This window comes from Chiloscyllium plagiosum, unplaced genomic scaffold, assembly GCF_037043375.1.
Source record: "Chiloscyllium plagiosum isolate Xiang-an unplaced genomic scaffold, Cpla_swu_hap1 HiC_scaffold_49, whole genome shotgun sequence".
In the NCBI taxonomy this organism is placed as follows: Eukaryota; Metazoa; Chordata; class Chondrichthyes; order Orectolobiformes; family Hemiscylliidae; genus Chiloscyllium; species Chiloscyllium plagiosum.
In genome coordinates, this window is record NW_028270187.1 from 5,452,311 (window position 1) to 5,472,598 (window position 20,288).

Genomic DNA, 20,288 nt, shown 5'->3' on the forward strand with positions numbered 1-20,288 from the left:
GTAAATTCGAGTAATTCAATCTGTTCTTTGTAATGTTTAAGACATGCAATGTATATATCTATGAACAACATGACAAATTGTACAAATACCAAAGATTTATTTCTATGAATAAAGTATATTTTGAAATAGAAAAAAGGTTGGATCCTCTGGGAAGGCTAGTGGAGAACCACAATTCTCTGTTCACATGGCATACTGCTGCACATCTTGCCTGAACTTGAATTCCCAACCATTTTTATTAGATTCTCTACTGTGTGGAAACAGGCCCTTCGCCCCAACTAGTCCACTCCGACCCTCTGAAGAGTAACCCACCCAGACCCATTTCCCCCTAACTAATGCACCTAACTCTACAGGTAATTTAGCATGACCAATTCACCTAACCTGCACATCTTTGGACTGTGGGAGGAAACCCACGCAGACACAGTGAGAATGTGCAAACTCCACACAGACAGTTGCCCGAGGCTGGAATCGAACCTGGGACCATGGTGCTGTGAGGCAGCAGTGCATGTGTGATTTTGTCCTCTTAATTCAGGCACAGGCAAAAAATTAGGGAATATTAGGTTCCATGGGTTCAATTTTGCAACAACAAAGTAACTTCTTTTCGAGTCCCACCAGAGTCGCCAATTTCTTGCGTCTGCCACACAGTGCAGTTTGACTTTTATGTTCAGCAAAGAACTGCAGGTCGACATTAATAAGAAATGACTTTTTATCAATTTCAACACAGCTAATACTACAATAACAATACACTATAAACTAATAATTAATGCTGTAAGTTTAATTAATTATCTGAAATCTTTAACTTTGAATGTACAAATAGCACCACACTAGATATTAGCCTTCATCCATGTGGCAATGATCATTTGGTCTTCTTCTTCTGGTGGTCCAAGGGTCATCTTCTTTTTATGTTTCTTTGTCTTGAGCTACCACTCCTGAGGGTTGTGTTATGGTGATTATAATACCTAGAAGTGTTTTTATCTCTTTAGGAGGGTCTTTAATGCCGACAAATAGATCGATCAGAGCTTGATCACCCTGATCAATCGGGCCCAATCAGGCGTTAGTGTTGATGGTAGGTGGTCCTTAGGCCTCCATTTCTAAGCGTTGGGGGCATGGAGGTCAGGTAGCCTTTCCTAAATAAGGGTGTGAGAAACCTCTCTGTTCTGGAAAAGAACCCTATTTTTAAGGGAATGGGCTGTGTGAATTGTATATTATACTATCTGCAGCTACAGTCTGTCTGGGTTTGTAGCTTGTTTATTTCAGTGCTTTTATGCGATACTTTGGTCACTGTCTGGCTAGATTTCCCAGCGTGCTTTATTTATTATCCAGTTTTTCATAAACCTGCCATTTTGAGCTTTCTGTCTGGCCACAGTAAGTGAATAAAAGTCACATTGTGTTAACCAAACTTTAGTAAATTAAGGTATGGCAGTATAGCTCAATGATGTGGAATGTGTGTGTTTTAATATGTATGAAATCTTGGAGGTAACAGATAACCTGACATGATTCCTTCTTTCATCGCATCACACAAAATAGGAGCAGGAATAGGCCATTCAGCCCTTTGAAGACTGCTTCACCATTCAGTCTGATCATCCAACTCAGTGCTCTGGTTCACTGTTTACTCCATACCCTTTGATCCCTGTAGCCCCAAGAAGTAATCCTGATGAAAATAGAGTTAGAATAGAAAGATGCTTGTTTTTGAATGGTAAACTCGAGAGACCGAATGACCTCTTTCTGTACCGAAGATTTGATGTTTATATCTAACTCTGGACCTTCACCACTGGCAATGTGTCTTTGTGTGAAAAAAATCATGTGTGCAATTTGTGATGAGGTCATTACTTTTGTCGCATGGGCTTTAATCAATGCTGGAATCTTCTCTCTCCTTCCCAGTTCCAGTGAGCTGCCCATCCATCAACTCAGATGTGAAGGGCTCCACTATATCCGTTGGTGACCACTTTACCATCCAGTGTACCTCGGAAAGAGGAAGGCTGCCTATAAACCTCTTGCTGTACCGTCATCACCACGAGCTTCTGGGTAATACAACAGTCATTGACTCCAGGACAGCCACTTTCCATGTTACTGTGCCATCTGAGGGGGAGGATGCCGTGTACTCCTGTGGTGCTGAAAATGCCGTTACCCGTGTTGTCAACTGTAGTGAGCCACTCACCCTCACCTTGTCAGGTATGGATCAAAATGAAAGTCATCAGTTGTAAATTGCAATGTTGTCTGAGGGGACACTCATCTCAGTTAACTTGCATACAAAAGGCGGGGAACTGACTCAGTAGTTCAATCAACAAATCCTTCTTTATTTAATCTTACAGATAGCAACACTCAACATAAAACGTATTCATATCTTACCTCATCTGACTTAACTTCAGCTTTAACTCACTCCATTTAGCTTTAGTTTGCTTGATTTAATTGACATTCAACCCTAACTCAGTACATTTGGCATCAGTCAAAAACTGATTGAGTTACTGCAGATCTTGGGAACAGGAGAATCGACGTTTCGGGCATAAGCCCTTCTTTCATCGCATCACACAAAATAGGAGCAGGAATAGACCATTCAGCCCTTCGCCTCCGTGCCTATTTCTTTAACCAAGACTCTCGCCCACCCTCTGACGACCCCTTCTCCCGCCTCCAACACACCCCATCCACCTGGACACCCCGTGCTGGCCTCCTACCTGCCCTCGACCTCTTCATAGCCAACTGCCGCCGCGATATTAACCGCCACCTGAACTTCCCCACCCCTCTCACCCACTCCAACCTCTCACCCTTGGAACGCGCAGCCCTCCACTCACTCCGTTGCAACCCCAACCTCACTATCAAACCAGCAGACAAGGGAGGCGCGGTAGTAGTTTGGCGCACTGACCTCTACACCGCTGAGGCCAAACGCCAGCTCGCAGATACCTCCTCCTACTGCCCCCTTGACCATGACCCCACCCCCCACCACCAAACTATCATCTCCCAGACCGTCCATAACCTCATCACCTCGGGGGATCTCCCATCCACCGCCTCCAACCTCATAGTCCCACAACCCCACACCTCCCACTTCTACCTCCTGCCCAAAATCCACAAACCTGACTGCCCCGGCCGACCCATTGTCTCCGCCTGCTCCTGCCCCACCGAACTCATCTCCGCATACCTTGACACCGTCCTGTCCCCCTTAGTCCAAGAACTCCCCACCTACGTTCGGGACACCACCCATGCCCTCCACCTGCTCCATGATTTTCGCTTCCCCGGTCCCCAACGCCTTATTTTCACCATGGACATCCAGTCCCTGTACACCTCCATCCCCCATCACGAAGGACTCAAAGCCCTCCACTTCTTTCTTTCCCGCCGTACCGACCAGTACCCTTCCACTGACACCCTCCTTTGACTGACTGAACTGGTCCTCACCCTGAACAGCTTCTCTTTCCAATCCTCCCACTTCCTCCAAACGAAAGGAGTAGCCATGGGCACCCGCATGGGCCCCAGCTATGTCTGCCTCTTTGTAGGATATGTGGAACAATCCATCTTCCGCAACTACACTGGCCCCACCCCCCACCTTTTCCTCCGCTACATCGATGACTGTATCGGCGCCGCCTCGTGCTCCCACGAGGAGGTTGAACAGTTCATCCACTTCACCAACACCTTCCACCCCGACCTCAAATTCACCTGGACAGTCTCAGATTCCTCCCTCCCCTTCCTCGACCTTTCTATTTCTATCTCAGGCGACCGAATCAACATGGACATCTACTACAAACCGACCGACTCCCACAGCTACCTGGACTACACGTCCTCCCATCCTGCCCCCTGTAAAAACGCCATCCCATTCTCCCAATTCCTTCGACTCCGCCGCATCTGCTCCCAGGAGGACCAGTTCCAAAAACGCACAACCCAGATGGCCTCCTTCTTCAAGGACCGCAATTTCCCCCCCCGATGTGGTCGACGATGCCCTCCACCACATCTCTTCCACTTCCCGCTCCTCCGCCCTTGAACCCCGCCCCTCCAACCGCCACCAGGACAGAACCCCACTGGTCCTCACCTACCACCCCACCAATCTCCATGTACAGCGCATCATCCGCCGTCATTTCCGCTACCTCCAAACGGACCCCACCACCAAGGATATATTTCCCTCCCCTCCCCTATCAGCATTCCGTAAAGACCACTCCCTCCGTGACTCCCTCGTCAGATCCACACCCCCCCACCAACCCAACCTCCACTCCCGGCACCTTCCCCTGCAACCACAGGAGGTGCAAGACTTGCGCCCACACCTCCCCCCTCACCTCCCTCCAAGGCCCCAAAGGAAACTTCCATATCCGCCACAGATTCACCTGCACCTCCACACACATCATCTATTGCATCCTCTGCACCCGATGTGGCCTCCTCTATATTGGGGAGACAGGCCGGCTACTTGCGGAGCGTTTCAGAGAACACCTCTGGGACACCCGGACCAACCAACCCAACCACCCTGTAGCTCAACATTTCAATTCCCCCTCCCACTCCACCAAGGATATGCAGGTCTTTGGACTCCTCCATCGTCAGACCACAACAAAACGACGGTTGGAGGAAGAACGCCTCATCTTCCGCCTAGGAACCCTCCAACCACAAGGGATGAACTCGGATTTCACCAGTTTCCTCATTTTCCCTCCCCCCACCCTGCCTCAGTCAAATCCATCGAATTCAGCACCGCCTTCCTAACCTGCAATCTTCTTCCCGACCTCTCCACCCCCACCCCAGTCTGACCTATCACCCTCACCTTGACCTCTTTCCACCTATCACATTTCCAATGCCCCTCCCCCAAGTCCCTCCTCCCTACCTTTTATCTTAGCCTGCTGGACAAACTTTTTTAAAGCCTCATTCCTGAAGAAGGGCTTATGCCCGAAACGTCGATTCTCCTGTTCCCTGGATGCTGCCTGACCTGCTGCGCTTTTCCAGCAACACATTTCCAGCTCTGATCTCCAGCATCTGCAGACCTCACTTTCTCCTTACTGCAGATCTTGCCTTGTGATTCTTTGTTTGCTCTGAAGATCACTTCAGGGCACATACAGATCGTTCTGCTATAATGCACGTGTCAATAACAGAATTTGCAGTAACACCGTTGAAAAATTGGGGGCATTATTTTTAAAGTATGAACTTTTAAAATGTGTGTTGGCTGTAACGTAATTACTCATCAACATATTAAGCATTGTTTCTAAAGAGAGATTTTCTGATAATCTGATAGCTCCTCATGAGAAGTCCTTTGCTCCACTCATTTTATCTCAAAGTGTGCTCCTCCTTCCAGAATTTCCCTGGTGGTCAGCCAATGAATTGGTCAAATCCTGACCACATTGTTTCAACTCAGCTGAAGATGTTTTACTGAGTCACACAGAATGGAATCAGGGCTTTTGCCCCATCTAAGCCATGCTGGCCAGATTTTCCAAACTAAACTTGTCCTATTTGTCTGCCTCTCAACCTGTCCTATTCATGTACCTATTGAAATGTTTTTTTAAAATGTTGTAACTACCTGCATCTACCACTTCCTCTGGTAGCTCATTCCATTCACGCATCATCGTCCAAGCAAAAAAGTTACTCCTTAAATCATTCCCTCTCAGCTTAAGCTTATGCCCTCTATTTTAGGACTCCCTCACTGGGGATAAACACCTTTACTATTCACCCTGTCTATGCCCCTGATGTTGGTTTCACCCTTCAACTTCCTACACTACAGGGAAAAAGGTCCCAGCCTCTCTTGATAGTTTAAACCCTCCAATCTCAGTAATATCCATGCAAATCTTTTCTGCATCCTTTACAATTTAATAGCAACCTTGCTACAGGAGGGCGACCAATTCTGTACACAGTACGTCAAAAGTTGCCTCATCAATGTCCTGTATAAGTGCAACACTGTCAACCCCTACACTTTCAACTACCACATTCTCCCAGTGTCTGTGTGGGTTTCCTCCGGGTGCTCCCGTTTCTTCCCACAGTCCAAAGATGTGCAGGTCAGGTGAATCGGCCATGCTAAATTGCCCATAGTGTTAGGTGGATTAGTCAGAAAGAAATGGATCTAGGTGGGTTATTCTTGGTAGGACCGATGTGGACTTGGGCCTGTTTCTAAACCGTAGGGAATCCAATTATCTCCTGATTGTCCCCAGCTTTAATTTAAACCATCTACTTGTTGAAACTTTTCCTTCTTTTGAAAATGAAGCATCCAGTCTTCATAGTCTATATCATGGAAATGAGTGACTTGCGCCATCCTAAACCGGGTCCCATTCCGGGAACCAGAGTTATGTTAATGAAGCATGCCTCTAACTGCGAGACCAAACTGGCCAAATTTGCTCAGTATGTCCAAGTGTGATATGGATGTAAATGGCGTAAAATTCTAGGACTACCCTGAATATGAATATGAATATGAAACATGTGCCTATCTGTCTGATAGAGGTGACGAACAATTGAACAATAATCAAGAAGCTCAATTACCTTTATGCTTTTGCAATGTTTTCTGTCTGGAGTCACTGACATGATCCAGACCAACAGTATAAACCAGTCCAGGAATTTCTAGTCGCAAATGTGGTGAGTGGTGGTTTTCTATTGGAATGGCCAGAACCAGACTGAACCATGATGCAAGTTACAGGTAAAACAAATTATATTCAGCGTCCTCACGATCTCAAATGCCATATGCCAGCCCTGATAGGATTGATTGGAACCAGGATACCCACTGGGGGCAGAACCTACCTTGCGTACCTACCTGATGACCACTGCTGGACAACCTTTTCCCGAGGGGATCCTGAAAATAGGGACAGGCAAGCCCTACCATTTCACCTTTGAGACTGGCAACGACATAAAAAAAAAACAGGGACAAATGTCTGGCCCTTGCTTTAACTGTTGAAATGTGGCCAATGGGGAGTAATGTGTCCTTAATGTTACCTTGGAGCTGATGTTGGAAATCGACATGCTTTCGTCCTATCAAAAGGAAAATCTACTAATATACACTGACTCTTCATTGTGCTTTTAATATGATCCACGATCTTGGAGCCTTGTGGGAACATTGAAGATTTTTAACCCCCAAGGGGTTATAGTAATGCTATTTTGTTCAATCAATCTGAAGATTATCAAGATGTTTGGCTTATACTGTTTCTAAAGTAATGGGTAAGTATATGCAGCTGCCAAGCAAGCAGCCTTACGCTCCAAATGTCTGATCCCACTGGGTTCCCAGCAAAACCCGGTTAGGCACAGTATAAGGATAGGTATGCCAGACCTGTTAAGATGCAAAGATCACGGGGGAATGAGACTGTCTGTTCAGTGCCAATTCAATGTAGAGGTGGGTTTCTCTATTGCTTACTGACTGTAATCAAATGGGTTTAGTGTTTGGATTGTTCTCAAAATTGTTTTGAAATTTGGAAGTAATTTGCAATTTTCCATTTTTGAATTAATTACAGGTACTTTATACTATAATATACTACTGACTAAAATGTCAAGGGATTTGATTTCATACATGGATGCTAAGTCTAAATTTCTTTGCTTTGTGTATGGAGCTTATAAGAATACACACTGGTTGATAGGATTTATTTTTGGATAGGGCTGTTAGATCTAAGGAGTGTCTGGCTGAGCGATTATCTTCACCCTTAGATACTTAAACTGAACAGTGATGGTTTATAAATTTAAGATTATACCAATATCTAAATTCTAGGGTTAGCTCAATATTAGATAAATTTCAGTGTCGTTTGAAAGCCTTGTGTCATGTTACCATAACTTGGGGACAGCATTGTCCTCCATTCATTACCAACTTTTCTGCTCAAAATCACCATCAGGTTTCTACACTTAATTCTAATTACTGTTAACTAAAGCTGTAGATCAGACCATTTAATTGGGCACAAGGTTAATGATTTCTTTTAAAAAAAAAGAGAATACAATATATTGCAGAACTAATCTAAATTTTAGATAATATTTTAGTAGGAAAACTTCAAAGAGTATTACATCCTAGCAATGCTGGAAATATAAGAATAGGTTTGCTTAATTCACCCATGTCTGGGCTTTTCCATATAAAATAAGAAAGTAATGGGTAGGAAGGGAATTTCTAATGCAGAGTTTAAAATGAATGAGCTTTTTGCCAGCATGGGCAATATATTTAATCCAGTGGGCTATTTGAGTTTGATTAATTTGAGAATTATTTATTTTAAAATTGCTCTTAGGGCTTCTAGCCTGCTGAAGCGCACAAATTATGGCCTCAAATAAGGTACACCTGCAATACTCAAATCAGAATATGGGTGACCTCTACGAGATTAGTTTGTGTTGCTTCTTTGCTGCTGTCTCTTTTACTTGAATATATGTATATTGTATATACTTATATACAAGGAGGAAATGGCTTATACTTTATTACAATGGACACTTTGCGGTCTCTAACCTTGCAAGGGTGGGGGGAGATGATTAAGATCAAACTTGACCTGCTGTATGGACTTGCCATTGCCAGCACTGGTGCACCAGAAGGGACAGTTTACCTGTGCGATTCTGAGCAAACAGAGACTGTGTACTAACTTTGCCATGAAGATGTCCTTGCTTGCCAAAAGACTGAATGTTGCCAAGAATGACTTTTGCAGTGGTCAACAGCATAAAAAAAATTAACAGTTCATTTACAGGACAAGTCTAAATGGTCTTTACCTTGTAAAGGTGTTGTGTGCCAGTTTGATTACATTTGTACTATGGGCATTCCTGGTAAGCCTTGTCCCCTTTCAGATAGATCACAAAGTAAAAAAGACAAAGGGGGGATGTTCCTGGAAACCCATAATAACATTTTGGAAGAGGATGAAGTAATTTGTTATGCCCTTCAGCAAGAGACTCCCCGACCCCTTTTATCCTTCCAAATACTAACATGGGGTTATGGGAATAGTACTAAAGCATTTACAGGATGTAATATCTTTTTAGTTATTACCTATCCCCATCTGCTACTTGTTTATGGACCTCCTCCAATAAATCCATAATATCTTATCCAAATTGCTACAAAGGTAAGGGATGGGGGTGCGCTTATGTAAGAGTGCCTAAAATTATTCCCTGCACTATGATTAAATGTAATAGTCATCACTGCTTTTCTGAAGGACCTCACATCTCTTAGCGAAAAATGTATCCATATTGCCACTGGAATTCTAACTCTATGTGGAGAGAGTAACAACACCACCTTCATTACGATATCCCTAACGGCACTAATATTTTCACAATTATTGGATGCGTAGGACAATTTTGGGATGTTGACCATGTTTCTTATCAAAAAACTCACCTCATTAGATTAGATGATTTTCACCCTCAGCACCCAGGGCCAATTTTTTTAATGATAGATTACCCACATACTCCAGGAGATCACAAAGATAGGCCTGCTTCTTACTGGGAAGGTCCCTCTATTACCTATGCTAAACCTGGATATTATTTTTTCATGCATAATAAGGCAACTAACTACCTTGTTCTGAATAGAGCAAGTATTCTTGTGCCGTAGCTGTAGGAACACTATTTCCAACTCCTGGTCCCTGACCAGTTACCTGGCAACGAGATCATAATTCCCCTTTTAAACATACAGTTCCTCCTGACTTCTGTACAGAATGGAAGAATCCAAAGGCTATATCAAGAATTAAAACACACTCATTGGCATATGCAGCTCTTAGTGTTCTTTCATTAGGAGAGTCTTTAGGAATTATTAGTCATCAAGACCATAATTATCTCATTTGTGGACTCACAATTTTGTGAAATGAGACAACTGCTTCTTTAATAGAAATTAGGGACATGCTTTCAGAATTGCGCCTATTTGCCCAATAAAATCGATTACATACTTGCGAAGGAAGGTGGATTTTGCACTATAGTTAAAGGAAAAAGCATTATGGGGGTCACTGATCTTATCAAAAACATTACCTGACATATTGATAATATTTGCACTTTTGTCAACCAATTTAATAAAGGTGCAGGATGGGGAGATTGGGATTTTGGCTCATGGTACAACTGGCTAATTAAATGTGGCTATGTATGGTGCTATTGTTTTAATTAGTCTTTTTGTTGGTATTGGTACAATTAAGTGTATTATTGCTAAAATATTAACTTCTATTGACAATATTGGTTCCACCCAGAAAATGCTTCTTCTTTACTTAAATCATGGTGAGGAAATATCATTGCCTACCCTTGATTCCCCTTTGGAGGAAGAGGAAGTATGGCAGTCTTTTGCAGCCATTGAATTTGATTAATTTGATCCATGCCTTTATGGTGTGGTCATAGAATGACCAAAGGGGGGTATGAGGATCTAAAATTTGCATTTAGGCAACAAGTGTATGTAGATTTTTATTTACCAGAAAATGGTTTCTCAATTTAAAAAGAATACTATCAAATGGCATTTGAACCTGTACTGCTGATTTGCAGAAGTGAGCTGAAATTCAAAGATAAGAAAACAATAGAGTTTTCATAAAATGAATATAGACACATTAATTGACCATTTGAACTAACCTTAAACTGATACATGCCATGACAATTTACGTAAATATCTTTTCCAAAGAATATCATTGGATTAGCCTGTCTTCAATCATGTCACCTTATTATATGTGATTTGTCTTTCTTGTAATTAAGGCTGTACTATTTCTTAAAAAAATATATAAATAATGTGTAACTTTCAAATGTAATTGCGCAATTTCACCACAGAACACAGAAGCTTCAACCTTTGTTTTGCTGGATAGAATTACGTCAAGGTACTTTAATTCAATAAACTAATGATCCTTGCTTTTTGAACAGACCGTATTCGTTGACTCTTTTGACCAATCTCGAACCAAGAGGCCCCTCTTGAGGGGTCTTAGATCTTCACACTCAATAGCCTGAGCAATGATTAAAAATTAAATGTTAAACAATCACTTTCCATGTTCTGTATAAGGTACAAGTAGTTCTGGGATAATGCGCATTTCTGGAGCGTGATTTGGCTTTGTGCTGCTCTGTGCATGCGTGACACCAGGCGCTAGTCTTAATGCCATTCTGTACATGACTCAATGCTGTTCTTAGCACGCACAATGTCAGGCGCTGGCCTTCTTGCCATTCTGCACGTGTGCCGATGTACACGCCAAAGTCTCTGTGTGGTTCTGCGCATGCACAATGTCAGGCGCTGGTCTTTGTTTCATTCTGCAGGCGCACCGATGACCTCAAGGCTACTGTACATGTGCGATGTCAAGCCCAGTCTTTGTGCCGTATTGCACATGTTCCAATGTCAGCTGCCAACAGAGCAGCTTTCTGTGAGAAGTACTGTATATAGAACAGCTTACATTTTTGATTGTACTGTTGTTAAATTTACTTTTGTTTCATTAATAAATATGGTTTCAACCTTCATTCAGGCTGTGCGATACCTTGCATTAGATTTTTGGGTGATTTATAAGAGATCATGCGTAATATTTTTTGCTGGTGTGCCCTAACTCCACTTTTCCCATCAGCCACGCCGCTTCTGTTAAATTGCTTACTGTTAAGCAAGGTTTCGATGGAATCTAACTCTCGCATTATGAGAGAACTAATTGTAATATGGTCTGTCTCAGTGACACCCTGGCACTTGCCTCATTCGGCCAAGGTCAGAAGTCAGATGACACCAGATTAGAATCCAACAGGTTTATTTGAAATCACAAGTTTTTGGGGCATTACGCCTTCGTCAGATACTGCTCCCGCTCCCCCATCTCATTCTTGCTCCTTTCCCCTGTGGGAACAGCTTCTCCGTATTGACTCTGTTCCAACTCTCTTGCCCCCCTCCCACCCCCACGCATGATTTTGAAAATCTCTCTCTCACACACACACACACACACACATACACACTGCCTTCTCCTCACCCAGGGTGAACAGTACCCAATTCTTCGATCAATTCTCATGGCTGAATTTTCTCATGCCTGGAACTGTTCTTGTAAACTGCTTCTGTACTCTCCCTCTCTGAAATGACCATATCCTTTCCTATGGTGCCCAGAATGGTATAGAATATTACAGCTGGAGCAGCAAGGTGACTCAGTCGTTAGCACTGTTGCCTCACAGCGACAGGGACCCAGGTTCAATTCCAGCCTCGGGTGACTATCTGTGTGGAGTTTGCACATTCTCCCAGTGTCTGCGTGGGTTTCCTCTGGGTACTCCGGTTTCCTCTCTCAGTCCAAAGATGTGAAGGTCAGGTGGATTGGCCATGCGAAATTGTCCATAGTGTGAAGTACATTATTCAAAAGTAAATGTAAGGAAATGGGTCTGGATTGGTTACTCTTTGGAGGGTCAGTGTGGACTCATTGGGCCGAAGGGCCTGTTTCCACACTAGGTAATCTAATCTAACTGGTGTCGTGTGCAAGTTCAACATCACTTATGGCTCTCGAACTCTGCACCCCAATTAGTAAAGCTAAGGACACTGAGCTTTATTAACTGCTGTCCCTCTGATCTGTCAACTTCAGTGATCTGTGCACATATACCCCCCCAGCTCCCTCTGCTCATACACCTCCCTTTAGAGTTGTATCCCTCTGTTTTATATTGTCTTTCAATGCACCAAATTGCATCACTTCACACTTCCCTCATCATCGAACTGGACCTATCACTAATCTACCCACTCCATCAATTTGTCAATGTCCTTTCAGAGTTCCACACTTCTCTTCACGATTTATGATCGTCCCATGTTTTGTATCAGTTGCAAACTTGGATTTGGACCCCTGTGCTGCAAGATCCAGATCATTAACGTAGCAGGAGAAGCAAAGTTCCTAAAGGCATCCCCTGAAAAGCTCCACTAGAAACTTACTCTATCCCAAAAAATATCTATCAACTGTCACTCTCTGGTTCCGGCCACTTTTCCACATTTCTACTGTCTTCAGAATTCCACCATTTGCAGGGGAAACTTGTATCCTAAATGCAAGAAGAATGTTACAGGTGACTGGGTAGAGAGTCCGGAACCAGGAGGTCACAGGCTAAAGAAGATGGGATAGGACTGAGATGATGAAAAGTGTCTTCACCCAGTGAATAGGGAGCCCGTGGAATTCTTTACCACAGAAAGCCAAATAATTTTTATTTGTGCAAATTTGGAACAGAGGAGTAGGAATTCACTCCCCGCAGAGCATTTGCAGGATGCCAGGACATGAATAAATTTCAGGAGGAGAAAGATTTTTAATCAGTGGCGGGTTAAAGAGACTGCTGGCAGGGAAGTGGAGATGAGGCCAAGATGAGATCAATTGAGGTCATACGTATCGAATGGGAGGAGTAAATGGCCCACTCCTGCCCCTAACTCTTATGTATCTGGTCCTCCCAGCATGCTCTGCCATTTCAATAGTGTCAGTTGCCTGCTTTCTCACTGAGCATGTTAAATTTGGTGATTTTGCGACAGTCAGAATGATCTTTCATTTCACGATTCTGTGTTCCAGATCCCCCTAGGGATTTTGCCTTGATCATCGGAGGTTCTGCTGTTGCTGCTGTTCTCCTCATCACTTTCCTGCTTCTATTCACTGTCTGCAGACTCCGTCAGAAAGAGGGAGTTCAGGACATCGCCAATTCCCAACCCAGCAGAGGTCAGTTTGTGACTGGGCATGTGAGAGATAAAGGCTGCATCTCCTTGTATAGCTGCTGGTAAAAGTACGGATCGGAGCTTGGCCCACTGTTGTTTGTCATATATACATATAAAAGATTTAGGAAGTATGGTTCATAAATTTGTGATGGCACCAAAACCCATGATACAGTCAGCAGTGAAGAAGGTTATGTAAGATTACCAAGCAATTTTGATCAATTTGGTCAATGGACTGAGCAGTAGCAGATAAATGTGAAGTCCAGCATTTTGGGAAAACAAATAAGGGCAAGACCTATACACTTAATAATGGGGGCCTGGGTAATGTTGATGAACAGAGAAATTGAAGGGTTTAGTTACATAGTTTTGTAACGTCACCAGTAGACAGGGTGGTTAAGAAGGTGTTTGGCATGTTTGCTTTAATCAGTCAAAGCACTGACCCCAATACCTCTCCACCTCTCCCTCCTTAGTTCTGATGGAGATTCACTCTGGATCTGAAAAAATTAACACTGTTTCACTCTCTCTGTCTCTCCACAGATGTTGCCAGACCTGCTGAGTTTCTCCAGTGCTCTGTATTTGTTTCAGATCTCCAGAATTCTGTACTATATTATTTCTCAAACCTTAAAAATTGTGTTCTTTGTTTCAGATGTCAGTGGTTCCACTTCTGGTGATATTGTGTACTCTGCTGTTCAAGTGAACAGGGAAGAAAGAGGTAACATGTTTCAAAATAACTTTGCATTGCTCTGTCAGAAAGGAAACACAAGATTATATCTTCGAGGAATAGGATCCATTCGACTACAGGAGCAGAACTAGACCATTCAACTTATCGAGTCTGTTCCACCATTCAACAAGATTGTGGCTGATGTAATTAACCTCAACTCCATTTTCTCCCCATATCCCTCAATGCCCCTTTCTGGTTAAGAATCTCAGCCTTGAATATATTTCATGATCCAGCCTCGACTGACCTCTGCTGTAAAGAATTCCACAGATTCGCTCTCCTTGTCATCAAGAAATTTCTCCTCCCCTCCATCTTCAATGGGTGCCCCCATTTATTCTGAGGCAATGCCCTTCTGATCACCCATACAAGGGGACACAACCTCTCTCTGCATCACCCCTGTCAAGTTCCTCGAAGCATCTTGAATAAGGTTGTCTCTTCTTCTAAACTCCAACCAGGACAGTCCCAACCTACTCCCTCATCATACAGGCCTTAACCTCGTTCCTCATTAGATAGTCAGTCCGTAGCTGGGATCATACCTTCTCGAAATTGCCTCCAATACCTAGATTATCTTTCCTCAGATATGAGCCCCCAAAACCTTATCCTAGACATGATCTGACTAGTGACTGTACAGCTTTAGCAGAAGCACCCCCATTTTTATATGGCATTCTCTTCAAAATAAAGGCCACATTCCATTTGCCTTCACACATTGGTGAGAAGAGGCATAGATGATTTTCTGGAAAGACTAAGAAAATCTGAAGCACTAGGCTTGGGACTTCTAATTCAAGACTCCATTCAGGTTAACAGGCAGTTTACGCTGGCAGTTAGGAAGTCAAATGCAATGTTATCATTCATTTCAAGAGAGATAGAATACAAGAGCAGGGATATACTGCTGATGCTGTATAAGGCTTTTTTCAGATCACATTTGAAATATTATGAGCAGTTTTAGGCCCTGTATCTAAGGAAGCATGTACTAGCCTGATAGGAGCTTCAGAGGAGGTTGACCTGAACTATCCTGGAGATGAATGGCTTGTCAAAAGAGGTGCAATTGAGGTTTCTGGGTCTGCTGTTGATAAAGTTTAGAAGGATGAGGATGATCAATTTGAAACTTACAGAATACTGAGAGGCTTGGATAAAGATGTTTCCACAAGTAAAAGAGATGAGAACCCAAGGGCACAATTTCAGGTGAGGGTCGACCCTTTAGAACTGAGATGAGGAAGAATTTCTTCAGCCAGAAGGTGGTGAAACTCACTGCCATGGAGGGTTGTGGAGACCAAGTCATTAAGTGTCTTTAAGACAGAGATGGACAGATTCTGATTAATAAGGGGATCAATGGTTATGGGGAGAAGGTAGGACAATGGAATTGAGAAAGATATTATCCATCATTGAATGGCAGAGGAGACCCGATGGGCTTAAATCTGCTTCAAAATCTTATGATGTGGTATTTCCTGCTGAATTTAAACACAAGCTTTTTGTGATTCACGAATGAGGACGGTCAAATCCTCAGATTCATAGTCTGTTTAAATAATCTTCAACTTCTCTGTTCTTCCTGCATCATCTTACATTTTTGCACATATTATTTAAAGTTTTATTGGCCATTCACTTAAACCCATCTATGCACACTCACACTTCCCATCTATTTTTGCATCACCCGCAAACTAGGCTTACTAACATGATGTGGAAGTGGCGGGTGAACAAAGTTAAAAATCTTATTACACCAGGTTATAATCCAAAAAGGTTTATTTGAAACTAAGGTCTTTCAGAGCACTGTTCCTTCATCAGGTAGCTAATGCCCCTCGAGCTACCTGACGAAGGAGCAATGCTTGGAAAGCTTATACTTCCAAATAAATCTGTTTGACTATAACCTGGTGTTGACTATAACCTGGCTAGAACATTTTTAACTTTATCTTATTAAGTGAGTGTGAAACTGTTGTAACATAACTCAGATCGAAAACCCATCTGATTCACTGGTGTCCTTCAGGGAGAGAAATCTCCTTTCCTACCTAGTCTGGCCCTGCATGTGACTCCAGATCCTCAACGATGTGGTTGACACCTAACTTTCCTCAGTGGTTTACTGCACATGAAAGCAGAATGAGGTCATTCAGCCCATCGAGTCTGCTCTGTTGTTCAATGTGATATGGGATTCCCTACTGAACTTCACCATTCTCTTAATCTGTGCTGTATTCTTTCCATGAGATAACATAGTCTGACACATCTCCACCTAACACCTAAGGCTTTGTCAAGCACACCTTTACTCCCTCAGGGATATCTAGAATCGAATGTATCAGTCAGATAGTGTGGCTATATTGGGACTGACTGAAACCAACTTCTTTCTGCACAGCTTGACAGAAATGTATCCCCTCGTGCCTTTCCTCCCAGATCCTTGTGCAGCCCATTTCTGTCCAAGTTCCCTTCTCCATTGAACCTACCTCTAACACATTTCCAGGCAGTGCATTCTACGCCCTAACTACTCACTGGGTGAAAAGGTTTATTCCTCACATTTCTTTGCCAACTTGCTTTGTTTCCATGTCACTTTAAGTCTACGAGCCCCCCGCCCTGCCCCACTCTCATTTTTGTTTCTGTGCAAGCAGGAACAGCTTCTCCCTATTGACTCTGTCCAGCCCCTGTTCATGATTTTGAAGATCTACCCCTCCCTCTGCTTCTCCTCTCCAAGGGAGTATAGTCACTGACTTCTTTCAGTATCCTCATTGTTGGAGTTTCTCCTTCCTGGAACCTGGTTTCTTGTAAGTCTATCACACAAGCCAGATTTCCATCCACTGACTCCACCTACATTTCCTGCTGCCTTGGGAAAGCAGCCAACATAATCATAGAGCCCTCCCAACCTGGTTATACTCTATTACCTCTGAAGAAGATACAAATGTTTGAATATAGATACCAACAGAAAAAGAATACCTTCTTCCCCGCTGTCACCATACTTTTGAACAGACCTCTGAAATATTAATGTTGATCTCCCTCTCTGCACCTTCTTTAACGCTTTAACACTGTATTCTGCAGTCTGTTCTGCTGCCCTGATGCACTTTGTATGCGATGATCTGCCTGTAGAGAATGCAAAACAAAACTTTTCACTGTTTGTGTGCATGTGACAACAATAAATCAAATCAAAACTGCTTTGGCGCTCTCTCATTCACTGAGACGCATTCATATCTTTTCTATAATGTGGCAAACACAACTGCATGCTGTATCCTCGCTGATGTCCAGCAAGCGCCTTGTACAAATTCAACATCACCTCCTGCTCTTGGATGCTGTGTGCTTTAGTAACCACGCTCTTCCCCTGTCCTGCCACCTTCAGTCATCTGTGCACATATACCACCAGCCGCCTCTCCTCCTGCACCCTGTTTTCTTAACTGACACACAATCTCAAGGGAGACGGTAAATGCAATCCCTAGCCATATTACGCACTAAAATCTTTTTCTGGTTGTTTCTTCCAGATCACATCAGAGCAAGAAGAGAATCAGTAAGTTCTTGTTATTTCGTAGACCTTTACAGGACAAGAAGGGGCTCTTATCAGCAAAGATCTGAAAGCAACAGTCCCATTTTCCAGCTCTTTCACCCTTATCCCCTGGAGGCTACGACAATGCAGTTATACATCTAAACACTTCTTTGATATAACGAGGGTTTCTGCTGTCTCCCACTTTTAGAGGCAGTGAGTTCCAGATAGACCACCATCCTCTGGATGAACAATATTCTCCGCAAATCCCTTTTTACCTTTAAATCAGTGACCCCCGCTTACTGATAGCTGTAAGGCACGTTTCCAAAGGGTAAAGCAATGTGTCTCTCTCAGTCTAATGCACCTCTATCAGGTCACCCCTCAACCTTCTCTGCTCCAGAGAGAACAATCCGAGCATATCTAACCTCTCTTCATCACTGAAATGTGACACCCAGGCAACATTGCCGTGAATCTGCTCTGCACCCCCTCCACTACAATCACATCCTCCCCATAGTAGTCTAGCTGTAGCCCCATCAAAGTCCTGTCTGGCTCAGATATCACCTACCTGCTCTTAAAATCTATGGCTCAACTGATACAGGCAAGTGTCCTGAATGCCTTCTTAACCTGTCCTGCCACCTTCAGGGATCTGTGGACTAGCATCCTGGGACTTTCAGTGCTTATAGGATCCTGCAACTTAGTGTCTACATCTTAGGTGTATTATCCCTCCCCAAGTCCATTAAAATAATCATATTTAGGAGCGGTAGTAGGCCATTCAACCCACAATGTCTGCTCCGCTGAATGCAGCTGATTTGATAATCCTCAACTTCACTTTCTATCCATAACTCTCAATTCCTCTTCCTGATTAAAAATCGCAGCCTTGAATATACTTTCACGACTGAGCCTCGACAGCCTTCTGCAGTAAAGAAGTCCACAGACACTCTCTCCTGGAAAAGAAGAAATTCCTCCTCATCTCCATCTTCAAGGGGCAACAAACCCCCTTCCCCCTGTCACATTCTGAAATGATGCCCCTCTGGTCCCAGACCTTTCCACACAGGGAGAAACAACCTCTCTCTGTATCTCCCCTCAAGTCAAGCCATTTGAGAATCTTCAATAGGGTCGCCTATCTTTCTTCCCAACACCAAATGTGCTTAGGTTTGACCTACTCACCTCATCCTCAACACACAATCTCTCAATACCCAAGATCAGCTTCTCTGGACTGCCTCCAATGCCTAGTCTATCTCTCCTTAGATACGGAGTCCCAAAACTGATCACTGTATCACAGATGTGGTCTATCTAGTGTCTTGTATAGTTTAAACAAAATCTCCTGACTTTAAATTCCATTCCCTTTGAAATAAAGGCTATTATGGCTTGACTTGGACACTAGCTTCAGTTTTGGGATTCACGGACCAGGACTCCCAAACATTTAGGTCCACAACTTTACGCAGACTTTCACCATTTAAATATTAAATACTGACATCAATTTAATAGATGTGGTTCTGTGTGATACATTAGATCCATTTTTAATGATTAACTAATCAAATGAACCATGTTATGAACACCCAACTAGCTCTCTGATCTAGCAAATGGAGGTCATGGATGAATGGTATTAATGTTAGACTATTAATCCGGATTCCCAGGTGATGTTCCAGTGACGGAGGTGCAAATCCTGCCATGGCGACGGGGTGAATTTGAGTTCAATAAAAGTCTTGGATTTAGAGTCTAATGAGGACCATTGACAGGAGAGAGCCCCATCTGGGTATAATGTCCTTTCAGGAAGAAAATCTGTCATCTTTACCCAGTCTGGCCTACAAATAACTCCAGACCACACAACAATGTGACTGACTCTTTACTGTCCTATTGGCAATTATGGTTGGGTGATAAATGTTAGCCCAGCCAGTCACACCTGCATCCTATGAGTGTATATTTTTAAAGAAACATGAGCTTGACGGAAGGAAACCTGTACCTAGTCTGGCTTTCCTGAGTTATTTATCCTGTAATGCTTTGCATTCCACTAGAGACAAAAGACCTGTTAACAGAACACCTATCATAATGTGTGAACCTACTGAATAGCTGCAATGCAAGAGTGGACACACTGCAAGGAGTAACCATAAGGGCTCAGAGATCATGGCTTGAGAAATATAAACAAGAGCGGACAGTGGCTATTTGATCTTTGCAGCTACTGCAAGCTTTATGCAACTAACACTTTTTGCAGAACAATCCCTGTCGCCAAGTGTTTTGTAGACAGCTGAGATCAGGACATTTGTAGCAACTGTGCCCAATCATCACCAAAGTGTCGTCAGCTGTCCCTCAATGCAAGGATGTCATCTGCTCAGGATAATACGTCTTTGCTGTTGCTCTTTATGCAACTGAACTGGCAGATTCTCTGTACAGGTAGTGGGATCTGGTGCAGGATATGCTTCCTTTTCTTTCTCCATTGCTGCTCTGACTCATCATTAAGATGTTCAGACCCACATTGTGATGCAGCTGGGCAGACAAGTTGCCACTTTTAAAGATTGATAGTAAAGTCCTCCGATCGTTTAAGGTCCATGATCCTGAATTTTAAGTAGTTTCATGGAAAGCTTCAGTGTCTTGGAAGACTGGATCCACTTTTGTCATTTATATATAAATGATTTAGATGAGAAAACGGAAAGCATGTTCAGTAAGTTTGCAGA

General features: G+C 43.2%; 1 protein-coding gene and 1 pseudogene across 8 annotated transcripts in view; one reads left to right on the top strand and one right to left on the bottom strand.

Moving 5' to 3' along the window:
• Nucleotides 1-20,288, bottom strand: part of LOC148135420 (uncharacterized) — a 560,459-nt pseudogene that overhangs the window by 389,265 nt on the left and 150,906 nt on the right. The gene's annotated exons all lie outside the window — the stretch shown is intronic.
• Nucleotides 1-20,288, top strand: part of LOC122544520 (Fc receptor-like protein 5) — a 101,802-nt gene that overhangs the window by 77,605 nt on the left and 3,909 nt on the right. For 6 of the 7 annotated variants that reach the window (XM_087984641.1, XM_087984637.1, XM_087984636.1 and 3 more), the window contains 4 exons: nucleotides 1,879-2,169; nucleotides 13,317-13,460; nucleotides 14,100-14,165; nucleotides 17,618-17,643. In XM_087984641.1, coding sequence (XP_087840767.1) covers nucleotides 1,879-2,169; nucleotides 13,317-13,460; nucleotides 14,100-14,165; nucleotides 17,618-17,643 — 527 coding nt within the window. The remainder of the gene's footprint in view (nucleotides 1-1,878; nucleotides 2,170-13,316; nucleotides 13,461-14,099; nucleotides 14,166-17,617; nucleotides 17,644-20,288) is intronic. The other variant, XM_043683809.2, reaches the window with a different exon arrangement.